The sequence below is a fragment of the Cebus imitator genome, unplaced genomic scaffold (genome assembly GCF_001604975.1).
Source record: "Cebus imitator isolate Cc_AM_T3 unplaced genomic scaffold, Cebus_imitator-1.0 Scaffold132, whole genome shotgun sequence".
Classification (NCBI taxonomy): Eukaryota; Metazoa; Chordata; class Mammalia; order Primates; family Cebidae; genus Cebus; species Cebus imitator.
This window is the reverse complement of record NW_016107447.1, coordinates 1,493,280-1,511,533: the sequence shown is the minus strand read 5'-3', so window position 1 is coordinate 1,511,533 and position 18,254 is coordinate 1,493,280. Positions and strand designations below refer to the sequence as shown.

General features: G+C 40.0%; 1 protein-coding gene across 1 annotated transcript in view; it reads left to right on the top strand.

The window, feature by feature from the left end:
• Window positions 1-4,707: 4,707 nt before the first annotated feature.
• Window positions 4,708-18,254, top strand: part of WFDC8 (WAP four-disulfide core domain 8) — a 20,636-nt gene continuing 7,089 nt past the window's right edge. Inside the window, 3 exon segments of the mRNA XM_017541399.2 lie at window positions 4,708-4,733; window positions 14,291-14,400; window positions 16,997-17,137. Coding sequence (XP_017396888.1) covers window positions 4,708-4,733; window positions 14,291-14,400; window positions 16,997-17,137 — 277 coding nt within the window.

Genomic DNA, 18,254 nt, shown 5'->3' with positions numbered 1-18,254 from the left:
TGCTTTGGTCTCCCAAAGTGCTAGGATTCCAGGCATGAGCCATCGTGCCTGGCCTAACCTACTACTCTTTTAGCAAATTTCTAGGATACAGTACAGTATTAACTGTAGTTATTATGCTGTACATTATATCTCTAGACTTATTCATTCCAGATATTATAACTCCCACAGGTTGCTGTAGTTCTGTTAAGGTTTTTTCACAGTCTGTTTTCTCTCTGTTGTTCAGATTGAACACTTTCCATTGTTCTATCTTCAGATTCACAGATTATTCCTCTGTACTCTCTATTTGGCGTTAAGCTAATCCATTGAGTTTTTATTTCAGTTATACTTTTCTAAAATTTTCTAAAATGTCAATTTGTTTCTTCTTTATATCTTCTATTTCTTTGCTGAGACATTCTGTTTTAACATCTTTATGTTTGTTTAAAATTGCTCTTTCAAGCTTCTTTCTGACTACTTCTTTACAATCTTTGTCATATTATAACATCTTTGTCATCTCAGTGTTGGCACCTATTAATTACCTTTTGTCATTTTGTTTGAGATCCTTCTGGTTTTTGGCATAACAAATAATTTTTTTAAATTGAAAGTTAGACACTTTGGGTTTTATATTGTGAGATTCTAGATCTCATTTAAACCTTGATTTCTTCTGTTATCCTTCCAGCAGAAAAGAGTGGAGCACCACCTCATTACTGCCAGGTAGGGGTAGAAATCAGGTTCCCCATTCAGTCTCTGTTGATAATTGAGTTAGGGGAGTGTTTTCTTCTCATTTCTTCTAGTGGGGAGTGGGACGTCTAGCTCCCCAATTAACTCCACTGGTACCTCTCTAGCTGAGAGGGATAGACGTATCTTTCTGCTCCCTACATGGCCTCCACTGACCACACACACATTGGGGGAAGGCAGCATCATTACTGTCTGGTGGTGACCAAAGTCTGGGGCTTTTGCAAAGAGACTAGGGCTCCTCATTTCAACTTGGTAAAGGCAGAAGTCGAATCTCCTCTATCAGCTCTGATGGGGGTGGGACTGCGTGTTTGGCTATACTAGTGGTTATTGTTCAATGTTTTCTGTCTTATTAGGCTGCCTGTTTCCTGGTCTTTTTTGCACGAGTGGGTAGGCTGTTTTTTGTTGTTGTTGTGTTGTTTTGTTTTCAAGGCTTTTATTGTCTCTGCTTCTGTGTTTCTGTGTTTCCAGCTTCTGTAGCATCCAATCTTAAATATGTGAGGCAAAAAGAAAACTCAGTAATCCCACTGCTGTGCTATTCTTCAGGTACTAGGGTCCCTAGCTTGTCTGCCTTGCCCTTGCCACCTTTCAGAGTCTTCTTGTGTTTGTTTCATATTTAATGTCCGGGATTTTTAGGTGAACTTCATCAGAGGAATAGGGTTCCATCTTGTTTCATTTTCCCAGAAGTAGAAATCTCTGTTCTATGTGTTAGATTTTTAAAAATAAATAACTTAGTAGAAAAATTAGGAGAATAATTTCATAATCTTAGCATTGGAGAGAACTTCTTAAGCAAGAAACATAAAAGCTATAAAGAAGAACTAGTAGGCATTATTGATTACAAACTCTAAATTTTTATAGAACAGAATACATAATAAATAAAAATCAAACTGTAGGCTGAGGGAAATATTTGCAATACATATGACAAGCCAAAAGTTATTTTTTCAAATATACAAATTGATGGGAAAATGACAAACATCTCAAGAGAAGAATATTTGCACAAGCAATTCACAAGAGAGGCAATTCAAATGGCCAATTAAAAAAAGCACATGAAGATTGCTAAAAGTAGTTTTCAAATGTTTTCATCACAAAAAAAGATAAGTATGTGAGGTGATGGATATAACTAGCTTGATTTAATCATTTCACATTATGAGTATATATATATATATATATATGAAAATATCACACTGATATATATAAAATTTTTATTTGTCAATTATACATTTTTTAAACTATAAAACTTTAAAAAGCAAAGAAGATTAATATCAGCAGTAGTTAGGGAAATGCAAATTAAGCAACTCTGTAATTTCCGTAAGACTAGCAGAAATTTAAAAGAGTAGAGATGTTGGACAGCGTGTGGGCATCTGTTTAAGACAATTGTTGATCTACATTTTTATATGGATGGACACTCATGAGGTAAAGTTAAGTGAAAAGAAGCAAGTACAGTAGCAGTGAATGTATACATCGTAATTTCATTTTGTTTTTTAAGTATCAGAACCCATATACATACATGATTGTATATGTTTGGATACAGAGAAAGATGGTAAGGGTACAAAACAGAGTATTAAAATTGGTTATTAACTAATAACCAAGGCAATTAATATTGAGAGGAAATGGAGAGATGTGGCTTAGAAATTATTAACTTTTCTCTGTATATTCTTTGAACTGTTTCACTTACTGGGTATTCAATGTGTGTAATTTCATATATAAAAATTAATGTATAGCTAGGACTCTTAGAAACTATTCCCAGCAAAACATACCCCCAAACTACTGTCTAAAATAGTGAAAATGCATGACTCTTTAAATCAATGAGTCAATTGGCAAGAAAGAGGAATTCTTAAAAGCTAAAAATGATATGAAGGCATAACTCCAGAGAGATAAGGAAGCGCTTTAGTCAGAGTCTTCCTGGGGGTATCTGTCAATGCCTGGTAATCTGCAGTTTGAATTTTAGTGGGCCTCTGGCAAGGGCAAGAAAAAATAGCTAAGCCCCAGGCAATGTGAAAAGTCAGATCAGAAACCTCACTCACAAGACCCCCAAATGCCAACACCTTATAAAATGATGATACAGAAACATCCACATCCACAACTATGATAAAGGAACTTGCCTGTCTTGGCTTTGGCTCTGAGCAAAGTGGGGAAAAAGACTATTCTGAGAATTTGTAGCTGGAATCTAGTTTCCTTTCATGAGAGCAGAGCAGGAAAACTGGCACACGTGCATAGTCTGAGAAATCTAAGGTTATGAATTTAATTCAAAATAACATGAGTTGTCAGGGAAAAATTGAAGACAAATTGATTCTGAAGAATGCTTCTTTAAACACAGGAATCCAAGAAATTCCACAGGTTAAGTACCATTACATACATAAACTTCCATTAAATATATACTCTCATAATAAAAAAAAAATCACACAGAGCTTAAGAAAACAAGATGAAAAAACATCAAGAAAAACAACCAACAGCAGAGGTCCACAAAGACTTCAGATATTAGTTACTGTATTATAGGGGAAAAAAACATAGAAAAAGGATTCCTGATTCTGTCTTTGGAGTAGGAAAGGCATGTGATAAAAACATTCATTCAAAAGGTAAAAGACAAACCAATAAAAGTTTTAGATTACTCTGGATCCTGGAAGATGTTTATAATACATATAACTGATGAAAGACACGACTACAGTAGAAATCAGCAAGAAAAAGTCAGACAACAATGAGCAAAACAGTTGAACAGAAAATCAGAGAGGATATCCCAGTGCTTAATTAAGATCTAAAAATGGGCTCAACCTCATTACTAATCAAGATATGTAAATTTAGTCCACAATGATGTATTTCTATACTCATAGCAGGATGGTAATACTAAAAGATTCTGACAATTCTACATACAACATAGATATGGAACAACAGGAGCTCTCAACTACCAGTGGCAAAGCTGTGAATTGGTACAAGCTCTTTGGGAAATAATTTGGCATCAGCTTGAGAAGCTGAAGATATGCATGCCCTGCAACCCAGCATTGCCCATCTTGAATATATAACCTACAAGAACACCTGCACATTTGCTCCAGCAAACACACACAGAGTGTTCATAGCAGCTTTATTCTTAACAGCTGCAAACTATAAACAACTCAGTAGAGTAGGGATATGTGTGTAGTCATGCAATAGATGGCACAGCAATGAAAATTGACAAAATACACACAGCAATGTGGATGGAATTCATAAATATAATGTTGAACACAAAAAGCCAGGCACAAAAGAATATATTCCAAGTGACTTCATTGATATAGTACAGCAGCAGATAAAAACAAAAACATATTTAAGGGAATACATACGATCTTGAAAATATGAAAAACAAAGTCACTACCGTTAGCTGCCTTTGAGAGGATAGGAAAAGGTTGAGATTGGAAAAGAATGAAAGTGTTGGAAATCTTCTACTTGATCTCAATGATGGTTTACTTTTACTTGATCTTTTACTTGAGCTCAGTGATAGCTTAACGAATGATCACTTAGTAATAGTTCATTAGACTGGACATTAATGTTTCATGCATATTTTTGTTTTTGTGTTATGTTTTCACTATACATATTTTTACAAAAAGGAAAAGTAGCTCTTCCTTATTTTCTCTCATTTTCTTTACTAACTGAACTAGTCAGTCCTAAAGCCATTAGATAGGGCAGAGCAAGGTAGGCGTTTGCCCCAAGGGGAAGAGAGCAACAGCTGGTTCCGTGTGGGCATCAGAGCTGGAACAGGTCAAGGAGGGCATCTCCGTAGGAGGGCTGCTGGCATGGCGTGCTGGAGCGATGACATGAGAATGCCCAGTGAAGAGGCGAGAAGCAGCATATCATGGAGATCAGCCTGCCCATGTTGTGAAAGGCATCCCCTTAGGGCTAGAGGGGCAGCCTGGCATAGAATGAGAGCCTGAGTGGGGTGAGCAGAGTGTCCAGGAGGGGGAACAGATGAGGGAGGAGCCTCAGAGCTGCAGCAAAGTGAGGAAGCTGTCCCCATACGGAGGAGGCCTGATGTGGACTGTCTGAACTGAAGGAGGGTGAGGAGGGTGTCTATGGGGGTGGGCAGCCAGACATGGAGATTCAGAGCCCAAGGAGATGAGGAGGATATCTAGAAGTTAGGGTGGTGTGCTCTGGGGAGGTGGGCCAAGCACAGTGAGGAGGGGTTTCACAGAACAGGGCTGTCTCATGTAAGGAATTAGAGCCTAAGCAGGGTGAAGAGGGCATCAGTGCATCAAGTGATTCTCCTGCCTTAGCCTCCTGAGTAGCTGGGACTACCGGCATGCGCCACCATGTCCAGCTAATTTTTGTATTTTTAGTAGAGATGGGGTTTCAACATGTTGGCCAGGCTGGTCTCGAATGCAACCTGATATGGCCGTTGGAGCCCAAGTAGGGTAAGTTGGGCATCTGTGTGTGGCCCAGTGTGGAAGGTCAGAGCTGAGCAGGGTAAAGTTTGATATTTTTAAACAAATAAGCAAATAAACATATAATATGTATCTAAACATTAAAAAAATTAAAACAACAGTAATAGTGATAGGTTATATTATTATTCAGTTATTCATTCCATCTTTCCTTTAAGAGGACACTCCTGCGCATTACCTTGCAATTTACAGAACTACCTGTGGAAGGAAGACAAATTTCTGCCTCATTGACTTTGGGTTTGCTGTCAGCTGTGCTTTGCCTATTGGAATATGGGCAGATGTGGCATATGCATTGTGAGTTTTGCACTCTGAGTTCCTGCCAGCTCCTCTGCACTTCCCCTCTGCCAGGAGAAGGGGCCTGACCCACATAGAGGCTGCTGCTTTATTCTTGGTCCCACAGCCTGGAGTAGAGCCCCTGCCTGGAGCAAAGCAGTAGACAATTTGCTACCTAGGAAATCTTTTGCTGTGGCAAGCCATGGAGAGCTTAAATTTATTTCTACCCCAAAGTAATAAAAATACAGTTGATTATCATTACTTGGGGGTAGTTATGCTCTGTAAAGTCACTGTGAACACTGGATAAGCAAATAATGAGCCATTGCTCCCAGGGAAAATGCAAGCCTCTGACCACGCATTTTCATCATTTGATGATTACATAATCTTGTTTTATGTATGTGTCTGTTTGAAGCCACGTGATATAGATGGTAATTAGAAGGTTCACTCAGAGGGCTTCTGGGAGGCTGGCTACTTTCTGTTTTTTAACCTTCGTGGCTAATTATTAAATAAAACTCTACTTTTTTTTTTTTTTTTGAGACGGATTCTCTCTCTGCCCCCCAGGCTGGAGCACAGTGGCGAGATCTCGGCTCACTGCAACCCCTGCTTTATGGGTTCCAGCAGTTCTCCTGCCTCAGCCTCCCACGTAGCTGGAACTATAGGCATGTGCCACCATGCTGGGCTAATTTTTGTATTTTTAGTGGAGACGGATTTTCAACATATTGGCCAGGCTGGTCTTGAACTCCTGACATCAGGTGATCTGCTCGCCTTCACCTCCAAAAGTGCTGGGATTACAGGCATGAGCCACTGCGCCCCACCTGTCTCTATTTTTAAAACATGTATATAGGCAGGGCATGATGGTTTATGCCTGTAATCCCAGCATTTTGGGAGGCTGAGGTGGGAGGATCATGAGGTCAGGAGATTGAGACCATCCTGGCTAACACTGTGAAACCCCGTCTCTACTAAAAATACAAAAAATTAGCCGGGCATGGTGGCACACACCTGTAGTCCCAGCTACTTGGGAGGCTGAGGCAGAAGAATTGCTGAACCCCAGGAGGCAGACGTTGCAGTCAGCTGTGATCGCACCACTGCACTCCAGCCTGGGCGACAAAGCGAGACTCTGTCTCAAGAAAAAAAAAAAAAAAAAAAAAAAAAAAAAGAACACCTTACATAATATATTTTATTGTTTGTTAACACTGAAATGTGGCTAAAAGCCCTGTAACTCATGCCTGAACCTGGTTTATCTAACACAAGTAATTTCTTTGTAAGGCGCATCACAGGCTTCTTGCTCTTAGGACACTCGACAGCACTTTAGCAACTCTTGGTGGCCATTTTAAACCGTGAACTCACCAATAAAAAGCACAAAAATGTGACACTAAATAGATTGCAAAAAGGAAGCTTGTTTATAGCAGTGTAAGAGCTTAAACAAGCAGAGCACTGTCTTGTTTGACTTCAGCTAGGAATGTGTATGTTGAGTGACTCAAATTTTTTGCCACTCTGCACATATCCCTGAATGACCACAAACGCATCATGAATATTGATTCTTAGGTAATCAATAAATTTCAGCAAGAAGGCAAATTCGCAAGTACAGAATCTGAATAATGAGGACTGAGAGTAGATAACTCATAATAAGATTGTAGAAATGAATCCAAATACGTCATTAGTGCCCATAAATGTCAATGAATAGGTAATAAATAGATGGACAGAATTTTTACAATGTAGATTTACACTGTTTGAAGGATAAACTTAAAACTTAAGTAGAATGGTTGAAAGCAAAAGAATGAAAAAAAGAATAGGCAAATGCAAACAAAGAAGAGAAAGTATAGTTTGATTAATATTAGGCAATAGAACATTCTAAGACAGGCCAGGCACAAGGGCTCACACCTGTAATCCCAACACTTTGGGAGGCCGAGGCAGGCAGATTGCTTGAGGCCAGGAGTTCAAGACCAGCCTGGGTAACATGGCAAGATCCCGTCTCTACTAAAATTACAAAAATTACTGGTTTGGTGGCACATGCCTGTAATCCCAGCTACTTGGGAGGCTGAGGCACGATAATCATCTGAACCCAGGAGGCAGAGGTTGGAGTGAGCCAAGATTGTGCCACTGTATTCCAGCCTGGGAGACAGACAGAAGGAGACTCTGCCTAAAAAAAAAATAAATAAAAAAAATAAAGAAAACTCTAAGATAAAGTTTTATCTTTAAGGATAAGTAGGGCTTGCTAGATAATGGTAAAAGACTCAATTCACCAGGAATACATTTGTATTTACCTAAACCAATCAAATCAGGATATATTAAAGCAAACATTGATGTCATTATAGGCATAAACTGAGAAATCTATGGCTGTATTGAGGGCCCTTGACACACCTTTCTCAATTATTGACAGGTCAAAAGGACAAAACATTTAAAAGATTTTAAATATTTTAACCACACAGTATGGAGATATATCCAGAGTATTCTATACTCAATATTTATAAACTATCCTTCTTCAGTGTCAGAATGTGGATATCTGAGTAGATGGTATTTAGAAGATAACATCCTTAGATGGGGCTTACTAATTTACTTACTGACTCTGCCTGAACTTAGGGCAAGGTGCATTAAAGAGACTCATGGAGCCAGTTGACCTCCTCAAGGTTGGTTTCCTAGTGACTGAGGCTAAAGGCCCATATCTGGTTGAGTAGCCATGCATCAGACCATGCCATGCTATGGGGATGAGGAGGGGTGTGAGCTGGGAGCTCTCAGCTGTGGCAATGCCCATGGGGCTGGTCAAGTGCCTAATGGTGGAGAGCAAGAGGGTAGAGAGATGTAGCAGAGTCATAGTGGGCCTTTACCTGTGGTTTCTAAATATTGTAACCTGGAAATTCACACTGTTCCCCCAGCTCCTGGTCATCTATAGAGCTTTCAATTGCAAAATGCTACTAAATTTTCTGCAAAGTGCAACCTCTGCTATTTGGGGAAGCTGGGCAAAAAGGTAGGTTCTGGGTGATATGGGTATTTTAACAATACCAATTCTTCTAATCCGTGAACATGCAATATCTTTTCATTTATTTATGTCTTCTCCAATTTCTTTCATTAATGTTTCATAGTTTTCAGGGTACAGATCTTTCAAATCCTTTGTTAAATTTAAAAATGGGCAAAGGACTTGAACAGGCATACAAAGGCTGGGCAAAACAGGCATACAGTGGCTCATGCTTGTAATCCCAGCACTCTGGGAGGCCAAGGCAGGAGGATCACTTGAGGCCAGGAGTTTAAGACCAGCCTGGCCAACATGGTGAAACCCTGTCGCTACTGAAAATACAAAAATTAGCCGGGCATGATGACGCAGTCAGTATTGAAAGCTATAGAAATAAGCACCTCTATGACAGCCTGCGGCTATGAAACATCACTATTCCAAACCACGAAGATATCCTTAGCCCATCCATGATTGTAGTCTGGTGTTTTTGGCTTCCCATGAGGGAACAACTCCAAGTTTTCTTTGGCCAGTATACCAGCTGGAAACTGGGGCAGTGGAGATGGAGATTTTCAGTTCAGACCATTTTTCCTGGGTTCTCCCACAGCACCTGAGCACAGCAACAGCTTTTTTAGTTTTGCCTCTCCAAGATGTGAATTAGAGCAGTAGCAAGTCTCTAGCAGGGCCTTCAAAGTAAAAAGAATTTGAGCCATGCATGGTGGTGCATGCTGGTAATCCCAGCTACTCAGGAGGCTGAGGCAGGAGGATCACTTGAGTCCAGAAGTTTGTAGCTACAGTGGGCTAGGATGGCGCTGCTACACTCCAGACTGAGTGACAGAGTGAGATTCTGTCTCTTAAAAAAAAAAAAAAAGTAAAAATAATTTAGCTAATTTTATGGAATGTTTCTCTATTCACTTTCAGTGATTTCATTTAGCAAATATTTATTCCAGATGGGAGTCACCAACCTCCCTTTGATTTTAAGTTTTTGAAGTGGTCTTCACATTACCAACTTACAAGAAAATCAGTGGCAGTGGGAAGTGGCTTTAGAAGTCTGGTTTCTTTGTGTCTATTATTTAAAGCATGAGCATTTTTAAAGTCAATTTTATTGTGAACTGTTGAATTATCATCACTAGTGAGAAGGTCACAGCAGTATTGTGTGCGCCAATAGACCACTCTTTCTGTATAGGCTGTTTCTGACTGAGCTGTGTGTTTATGCATAAACACCTGTGTTACATGTCTGCATGTCACTTTGAATTCTGGTATTTTCATATATCTGTATATGTAAGTGTGTTAATTTACACTGATATTTGGCTGTATTTGCCACTATATTTATGTGAAAATTTTGGTCTTGGAAAATGGTGGGTGATCTGTGGCTTATGATTTGGATTGTGTATTTATTTGAATATATTTATGTATTTAACTTCGTAGTAACTTGTTTGGAGGTACACCTACACTTATATCAGTGAATGAGAACATGATTCGATGCATATATATTCAATCCCTACTTGTATTTGAAAATAGTTAACATTGATAATGCTATTTTGTAGTTGATTTTGTTTTTTGGCATTTACAGTTGGCCCTCCATATGCACAGGATCCGCATCTGCAGGTCCAATCAACTGTAGATAGAAAACGTTTAGAAAAAAAAACAATAAGAAAACCACAATAAAAAAATACAAATATAGTATAACAACTATTTGCATGGCATTTATAATGGTAGTAGACACAATTTTCAAGTATTTGGAAGAATGTGTGTAGGTTATATGCAAATATTATGCCATTTTATAAAACGGACATGAGCATAGAAGGATTTTGGTATCCACGAGGGTTCCTGGAACTAATCCCCCAAAGATACCAAAGGGTGACTGTATTTTAAACTAAAGCTATTTATTTCTTTGCCTTTTTGTTAACTATTGCCTTGGGTTTATTTAGGAATGCACATCTACTGCATACAATTTAGCAATATGTTATTTATTTTATTTTGAGACTGAGTCTCGCTTTGTCGCCCAGGCTGGAGTGCAGTGGCAGGATCCCGGCGCACTGCAACCTCCACCTTCCAGGTTCAAGCAATTCTCCTGCCTCAGCCTCTCGAGTAGCTGGGATTACAGGCAGGCACCACCATGCTCCACTAATTTTTGTATATTTTAGTAGAGATGGGGTTTCACCATGTTGGGCAGGCTGGTCTCCAGCTCCTGACCTCAAGTGATCCACCCACGTTGGCCTCCCAAAATGCTGGGATTACGGGCATGAGCCACTGCGCCCAGCCAGCAATATGTTATTGATCTCTAGAGATTATATTAAAATAATTTTAAACATTTAAACATTATTTTAATGATTTAATTTAATTATTAATCTTCTTCAATTTTTATGAAGGCATAGAATTGAACACCTGGTATCTTGCAAAATGATTTGTTTTATAGCAGGTAGAATACTAATCACAAACCACAAGTGATTTTCTTAATTTCTGGAAAGTTTACCAAAAAGGTTTTACCAGCATCTACCAAATGATTAATAATGTGATTAATCATACATGTCACTCTTTCATTTAATCACCTTTTCTAATCTGATCTACTTTGTAAGTGTTGGAAAGTTTAAATATTATGGTTTAAAAATATAGGAAAGTTTGAAAGCATTTTACAAAACATACAGTTTTTAAAAATTTTATATGATTACTTTTATAAAATGCGTTTATCTTACTGCATACTTTAAATATTTTTTTAAAAAAACTTGATGGCACAGGTTTGACTAATTGGCAAAGTCAGTCCTCCATCAGCCAAATTAGTCAAACTTATTTTCTCCCACAAAAGAATGACTTCATTTTTCAACTCAAATAAATGTCTTAATATACATCCCAGTGGCAACCATCACACTTCTGAAGCCTATTTCTAGGGTAGAGAGCAAAAGGCACAGTGGCTTAGTGTAAGTTTGCCACCTGAATGAAACCCGTGCTGTCTCCTTGGTATTTCTTACCCATACTTTCTTTGGTTTGCTTCCATGGAAAGCATCCTCAGGAAAATGCATTCTTGAATTGTTCCTTTGTTTGGAATTCAGAAGTTTTTACACTTTGAATACATGTGAGAGATAGGTAAGAAGTATGCCTTTTTTTAAAAAAAAATTTAAAGACGAAGGACTTAATGAAAAAGAGGATGAAAATGAGAACTTCAGGATGGCTCATTCTCGGGTAGATCAGCTTCAGGAAAAAGTAGATATGTAGTTTAAGAATCAATAATGTCCTTAGATCCCTCTGTACCTGTATCCTGAGAGATATAGTTACCCCAGCCTGGAACCCCAGCCTGAACAAGCCTGATCTAGTCAAATTTACTCATTTTTCAAATGGGTAGATGGAGGTAAAATTTCTCCCTCCCTCCCTCCCTCTTTCTCTCTCTCTTCTCTTTCTTTCTTTCTTCCTTCCTTCCTTCCTTTTCTTTCTTCTTCTTTCTTTCTTTCTCTTTCTTTCTTTTCTTTTTCTTTTCTTCTTTCTCTCTTTCTTCCTCCCTTCTCTCTCTTTCTTTCTTCCTTTTTCTTTCTTTCTTTCTCTTTTTTCTTCTTTCTCTTTCCTCCTCCCTTCCTGCCTCCCTACTTTTCTCCTCTCCTCTCCTCTTTTCTTTCTTCCGCAAGAACTAACTCTGTCACCCAGGCTAATAGTGGCATGATCATGGCTCATTGCAACCTTGACCTCCCAGGCTCAAGTTATTTTCCCACCTCAGTCTCCTGAGTAGCTGGAATTACAGATGTGTGCTACCATGTCAGGCTAAGCTTTTTAATTTTTTTTTTTTTTTTTTTTTTTTAGAAACAGGGTCTTGCCATGTTACTCAAGTGGGTCTTGGACTCCTATGCTCAAGCGATCCTCCTGCTTGACCTCCCAAAGTGCTGAGATTACAAACATGAGCCACTGTGCCGACACCTAGTGTGCTACTTTTGCAGTACCTTTGTGTCCATATATTCCAGGTCTGCCCTAGTTCTTCAGAGCCCCTACTGTGCAACTCTCACAGTCATGCTCATTCGTTACCTACAAGATCTGTGTTTTGTAGTCTCTTGCCCAAACAAACCACAGTCCAACCAAAATTGATTCATTCTGTGTCAAAGTTGCCAGATTTAGAAAATAAAAATACAGGATGACCGGTTAATTTTGAATGTCAGATAAACATCAAATAATTTTTTCATAGAACTATATTCCTTATATTGCATGGGATATACTTATACTAAAATTATAACTGGACATCCTCTATCAGGTTTGGCAATCCTGTTAATCTGTGTTTCTCCCCCACCCCCATCCCACGAGATCTGCTTTCTTATAACTGACTGCAGGCTAATCTGATCAAGTGATTCTCAAGACTGGGTTAACAGATGTTTTCAGGTTAAAGGGTAAAAATTCAAACCCAAAGGGTGACTTGATTATAAAAATTAAAGCATCAGAAAGCCTTTTGGCTAATCTTTTAGGGAACTAAAGGAATGATTTACATAGTCTCTGACTAAGGAAATCAAAAAGCTAACCTGGTAATGGGTACATTTATTGGCGTTCACTATTGCCATTCATTATTTGTTAACTGGTTAAATTATAACAAACACTGATTTGCAAGCCAGTTTTCATGCTTTACAAAAATAGTCCAATGAATTGTCCTGTCTGTGAGTTAGGTGTTATTGTTGTTTCCTTTATGACAAACTGAGGCTCAGAGAAGTGACGTGACTGAGCCCAGACCACACAGCCAGCAAGTGGTGGACTGAGGATGTGAACTCAGGTCTAACTCTGAACACTACGTTTCCTAACACTCCATACCGCTTCATCAAATCTTCACACTATCTCACCTGAATCCTCACAATGATAACAAAGCTTCCAGGGTAGTTGAATTATTCCCATTTTCCAGATGAGGAAACTGGGAATCCAAGATATGGTGCTACAAGGGATCGAGCCAGGCCCCAAATCAAGATCACCATGTTTGGGGTCACAATTTCTATGACCAAAGAGTACAGGCACTATTGTAAAAATTGAAGAGGATACATAATTAGAATTCCCCCCACAAAAAAGTGGGGGAGATAAATTGTCACAAGTTTTTACTTTTAGGCAGCCACATAGTATGGCTTCAGATGCTCTGGAAGAGACTCTATTCCAAGATACCTTCATAGCTTTCACAGTATCTGAACTTCCACCAATACAGATGTATATTTTGGCATAAAGATGTTCTCTCTCTTTCTCTCTCTCTTGCTTCCTCTTTCTCCTCCTACCTACCTCTTGCATTTTTGGAATGTGTGTACTCTATGACTCTAATAGTCAGTAAGAGATTATTAGTTCTTCACACCTTAAAATAAAAAATACATAAGGATCAGGAAGACACATATGGAAAATTGGGGCTTGAGTAGGTGGGGGAAGCTCATCTATTCGTCTGGTTGTCTGGGAGTATCATAAGATTCTAGGCTTAAACAGCAAAAGAAGGAATAAAAGGAATTTCTTTGTTAACCCAAGGTCATCTGAGATTGTTATTGCTTCTGGCACACCAAGATCCAGTAGAGTGTGCCCAGGCCTTCTGGAAAATCATGTACTATCCATTTCTGTCATCAGTGGAGTGAAGAAAACATGCCCACTAGTGTCTGGGATTGCCTCCGGAGTGACTGTGGGCAAACCAGCTCTGCAGCTGTTCCAAACAAATCCTTGAGATCATTTGAGTGTGGCCTCTCACCCAGGAACATGACAATAGGCAGGTGTCCGGGTAGGACAAAGTACAGCACCATGGCAGAGTATAGGGACTGGCCAAGGTCCTGAAATGGAATTATCAAAATGGAATTATCAACGGCCACCCTCACTCACCATCTGACCTCAGACCGATCCCTTTCCCATGCCGGCACCAGTCTTCTTACCTGTGAACTCAGGGAACTTAGTGGCTCATCGCTAAGGTTTCTCTGCACACACTTTGTGTCTCTCTCTAGATTGTGCTTAACTCCCACCTGTCTTCTCATCCACATAGGCACCTTCCTCTCCACAGCCCCACCTTCTCCTGGAGGAATGTAGCTTTCCTGCTGCTTCTCTCCCTTGCTTTGGAGTGGACTTCTGCATGGCTGGAGAAGAAGATCACAGGTGGGTTCAAAAAAAAGCTGCATCTATTCTTCCTTAGAAATCATTCTTCCTTAGAAAGCATCCTCGTACTTGGGGACGAGGGTTAGATATGAGGCCAGTGCCAGTGTCAGATGAAGTCCCCTCTGCCATGGATTTGGGACCACAGAAAGCTACCCCTGCTCACCACCCTGGCCCTCCACATCCTTTCCTCACTCATTTCCCCCCAAATTATTTCCCTAACTTTTCCATATGTACATATGGAAGGAGACGATGTATGTGGTCTCCTTCCTGACATGCACACCCCAAGGGTTTCTCTGCACCTACTGGGGATGCTCCCCAGAGATCTGGTCTCCTCTCTCTTATGACATCACTTGACACATACTTTTTGAGTATGTGTCATTCCCACTACACACACACGCGCGCGCACACACACACACACACGTTTAATATTTTTTAAATTAATGAGCCATTAGGCATGAGCCTGAGGGGACAGGACCAGTGAGGAGGCTGCTGAAGTAGTTGAGGAGAGACAAGGGATGAGGTCAGGTGCTGATCTGAGGGAGTGGTAGTAAAGATAAGGAGGAGACAGGGTTTGGAGAGAGATTTAGGAGATAGAATTGATCCAAGTCCATGACTGATGGGATGCTGGGATGGCGGAGAGGAAGGAATGGATCTCCAGATTCTAATAACAGGCTGGACCTGTTGATGCCAAATGCCAAGATGCGGAATAGAAATAAGGTGGTGCTTGGGCATAAGGAGATAATAGTTCTGTTTTAAATATATTGTCACAGAGGTGCTTCTGAGATGCCCAGATGGTGTTTTTCCTAGGGAGGTCGAAATAAGAGTCTTTAGCTTGGAATAGAGGATGAGTCTGGAGGAAGATATGAGAATCATAGCTGGGATCACGGGAATGAGTGGGATCACCCAGGAAGTATGTGTCAAGTAATGTCAGAAGACAACTGAGACCAGATATCTGGGGAGCATCCTCAGTATATGCAGAGAAACCTGTGGGGTATACATACACTCACAGGTAATTGGTTGAGAAGAGCTGACCAGGAATGGAGGAAGTTTTTTAAATTAATAAGTGAGAGTTCAAGCTGACAATGGGGAAAGGAGCTACAATGACTGAAACCCAGTAAAGGTTTAAATGGCTCCAGGAAGCAAGATGAAGAATGGAGTCAACATTAGTGAGAGAGAGAGGTTTATCTTCACAATCCCAAGGTTTCCCTTTCTATGCCTTTTTGCCCCTTTGGAGGTATCCCTGTTTGATTTGCTGAGCTCTGTCTCTCTGCCTAAACCTAGAACAATGGTTCCCAAGTCCACCTACTTCCTGGTGCCTGCTGCCTGCTTTAGGATCACCTGGGGTTCTTTTTAAAAAGTAGAGTCCCAAGGATGCACTTTCTAGAGATTCTGATTCAGTCTAGAGTCTCTCTTTTCTGAAAGATGTGTAGATGATTTTTATTTACTCTCCAAATTAGGAATCACATACTCTTCTTAGCTATAGTCCATTCTTGGAGGGGTCATTAATGACAAGAAGTATTGTTGGAAAGTACTCAAAGTCTCAGTGGCCAGTCCTCAGGGAAGATGTGGGGCTTCTGAAGTGAGTCCTGGATTGCAAGCCCCAGACCTGCCCCTAATGTGCTGCATTATCCTATCTGACCTCATTTCTTTTAATCCATAAAATCAGAAGTTTAGTGACAATGATAAATATGGTTCTTTCCACTCTAAAGTTCTACAATCCCAAGACTCAGTAGTATCTGAAAGGATCATGCCTCTCTGGCCAGATTCCACTGGAGGGATGTTCAGTTTAGAATCATAGAGACACATTATGCACTGTATGAGCTATCCTTTGCTACGTAACAAATTATCTGTGGGTCAGAAGTCTGGCATGGTGCATCTGGGGGGAAAGCAACTCCATATCTGCCAAGGTCTTACCATGCACCAGGCATTATAGATATCACCTTATTCAATACTTATAATCAATCTGTAAGGCAGGAATTGTCATTCTCATTTTAAAGATGGAAAAACATAACTCAGATGAAGGGAAGTACGTTCCTGAGACGATTAGCTGTTTAGTGTTGGAGCCAGGCTCCCAAGCCAAATCTGCCTGACTACAATGCTTCTTCCACTCCACCATTTCCTACTCTTTAGAGGTTGCTGAAAAATCACACAACTGAGTTCAGATTGGTCTTGAGTTTACCAGGAGTCAAGCGTGAAATCAGACCTCCTGACCCCTACTTCCATGATGTTCCCATCAGTCTTTACTAATTTCTTTTATCAACTGGAGGCAAAGGAATTAAGCATTAAATATTAGGTTTCAAGAAGAGAGAGGATCTTTTGCATTTAGAGAAAGGGCCTTGGTCCCTTCCTAGCCCTTTGCCCTGGAATCCAAGATGCTTCTCCTTCAGTTCTGCTTGGACACAAATTCCTGATTCAGATCTATTTAAATGGATCTGAGTGCTAAGAAACAGAACTAGCCCCTAAATATAAGCAGAACAAGAACTATGAATTGAAGGTAGAGGACGGGTCTGGGAGAATTTCACTACACACCTTTGCCACAGGAGAAAAAAAGCTGAAATTCTCAAGGAATGTGAGTTTGAACATTTCTTTCTTGCAGAGAAACCAGGGGTGTGTCCCAAAGAGAGGCTCAGCTGTACCACTGAACTTCCGAACTCATGCCTCACAGATTTTGACTGCGAGGCCTACCTGAAGTGCTGCTTTTTTGCCTGTCAGAAGAAGTGCCTGGATCCCTTTCGAGGTAGCGATGTCTGGGCTGAGGACAGAGGTTCCCACTTCTTGCTCTATCCAAAACTTGCTGAGAGACTCCCTTGGATGGAAGGACAAGGACCCAGGGCTTGTGGTTTTCTCGTTCTCTTATCCAATGCCTAACCCTCAAGTACAAATCATAAGTCTAGGCATGGTGACTGTCAACCACCATAATATTGATGCTGGTCTTCTTTGGTCGAACATTCAACCATTGACAAATAACTAATACTTGTTGCATGCTCACTTTGTCTAAGAGGCTATTATTGGCACTGTGACAAAATGAAACCTCAGTCAGCTTAGATGCTGGCATTATTTTTCAGACTTTTCCATCTTCAAGGAGGTTTTCTGGTAACCCAATGTATTGGGCATCTAATATGTGTAGGGAACTGTGTGTTTCTATAAAAATTAATTTATTCACTCACTCACACATTCATTCAACAAATATCTGTTGTTAATGTTCTTTGAACAAAGACCACCAGAATACAACTGTAGTTGAACAAGTTGGATTTATTACTCATTGCAGTGAGGGAAAATGCTCACCCTAGACAAGTCTGAAGCATTTCAGTAGGAAGCTGTTAGAAAGAATCTATTATAGGATTTGGGATTTGATTGGGTTATTCAGGGGAGGGTCTAAAGAAGTGAGAGTTTGCTCCAGATTGGGTGCTGTCAGAGAGTGGGGGCAATTCTATGACTAGCTATCCCAGTGAATCTTAGCTCTACAGAGTGCAGACTCGACTGAGGATAAAGCTGTGATTGGTTGGTAGAGAAGCATAAACCACTCGTGTTAGCTGGGAGGTGGGGGGTGTTTAGTATTTTGCAGGTTTCACAGTGATCTTGTTTTTGTCTCACTTCATCATGATCTCAGAGCGACTTTGTTTGATATAGATGTTCTAGGAGTTGTTTTAAACGTCCAACAGAGGATCCATGTGGCTTACCTGGGAGTGTCAGATCAGTGTTCAGACATCAGGGGCTGTCTCTTCCTTGGTATTTCATTCCTCCTAGGTAGTAGGTACTTTGTTAGGCACTTTGGATGCAAAAGTAATTGTGGTTTTGCACTGGGAATTTTATTTTATTTTATTTTATTTATTTCTTTTTTTTTATTTTTTTTT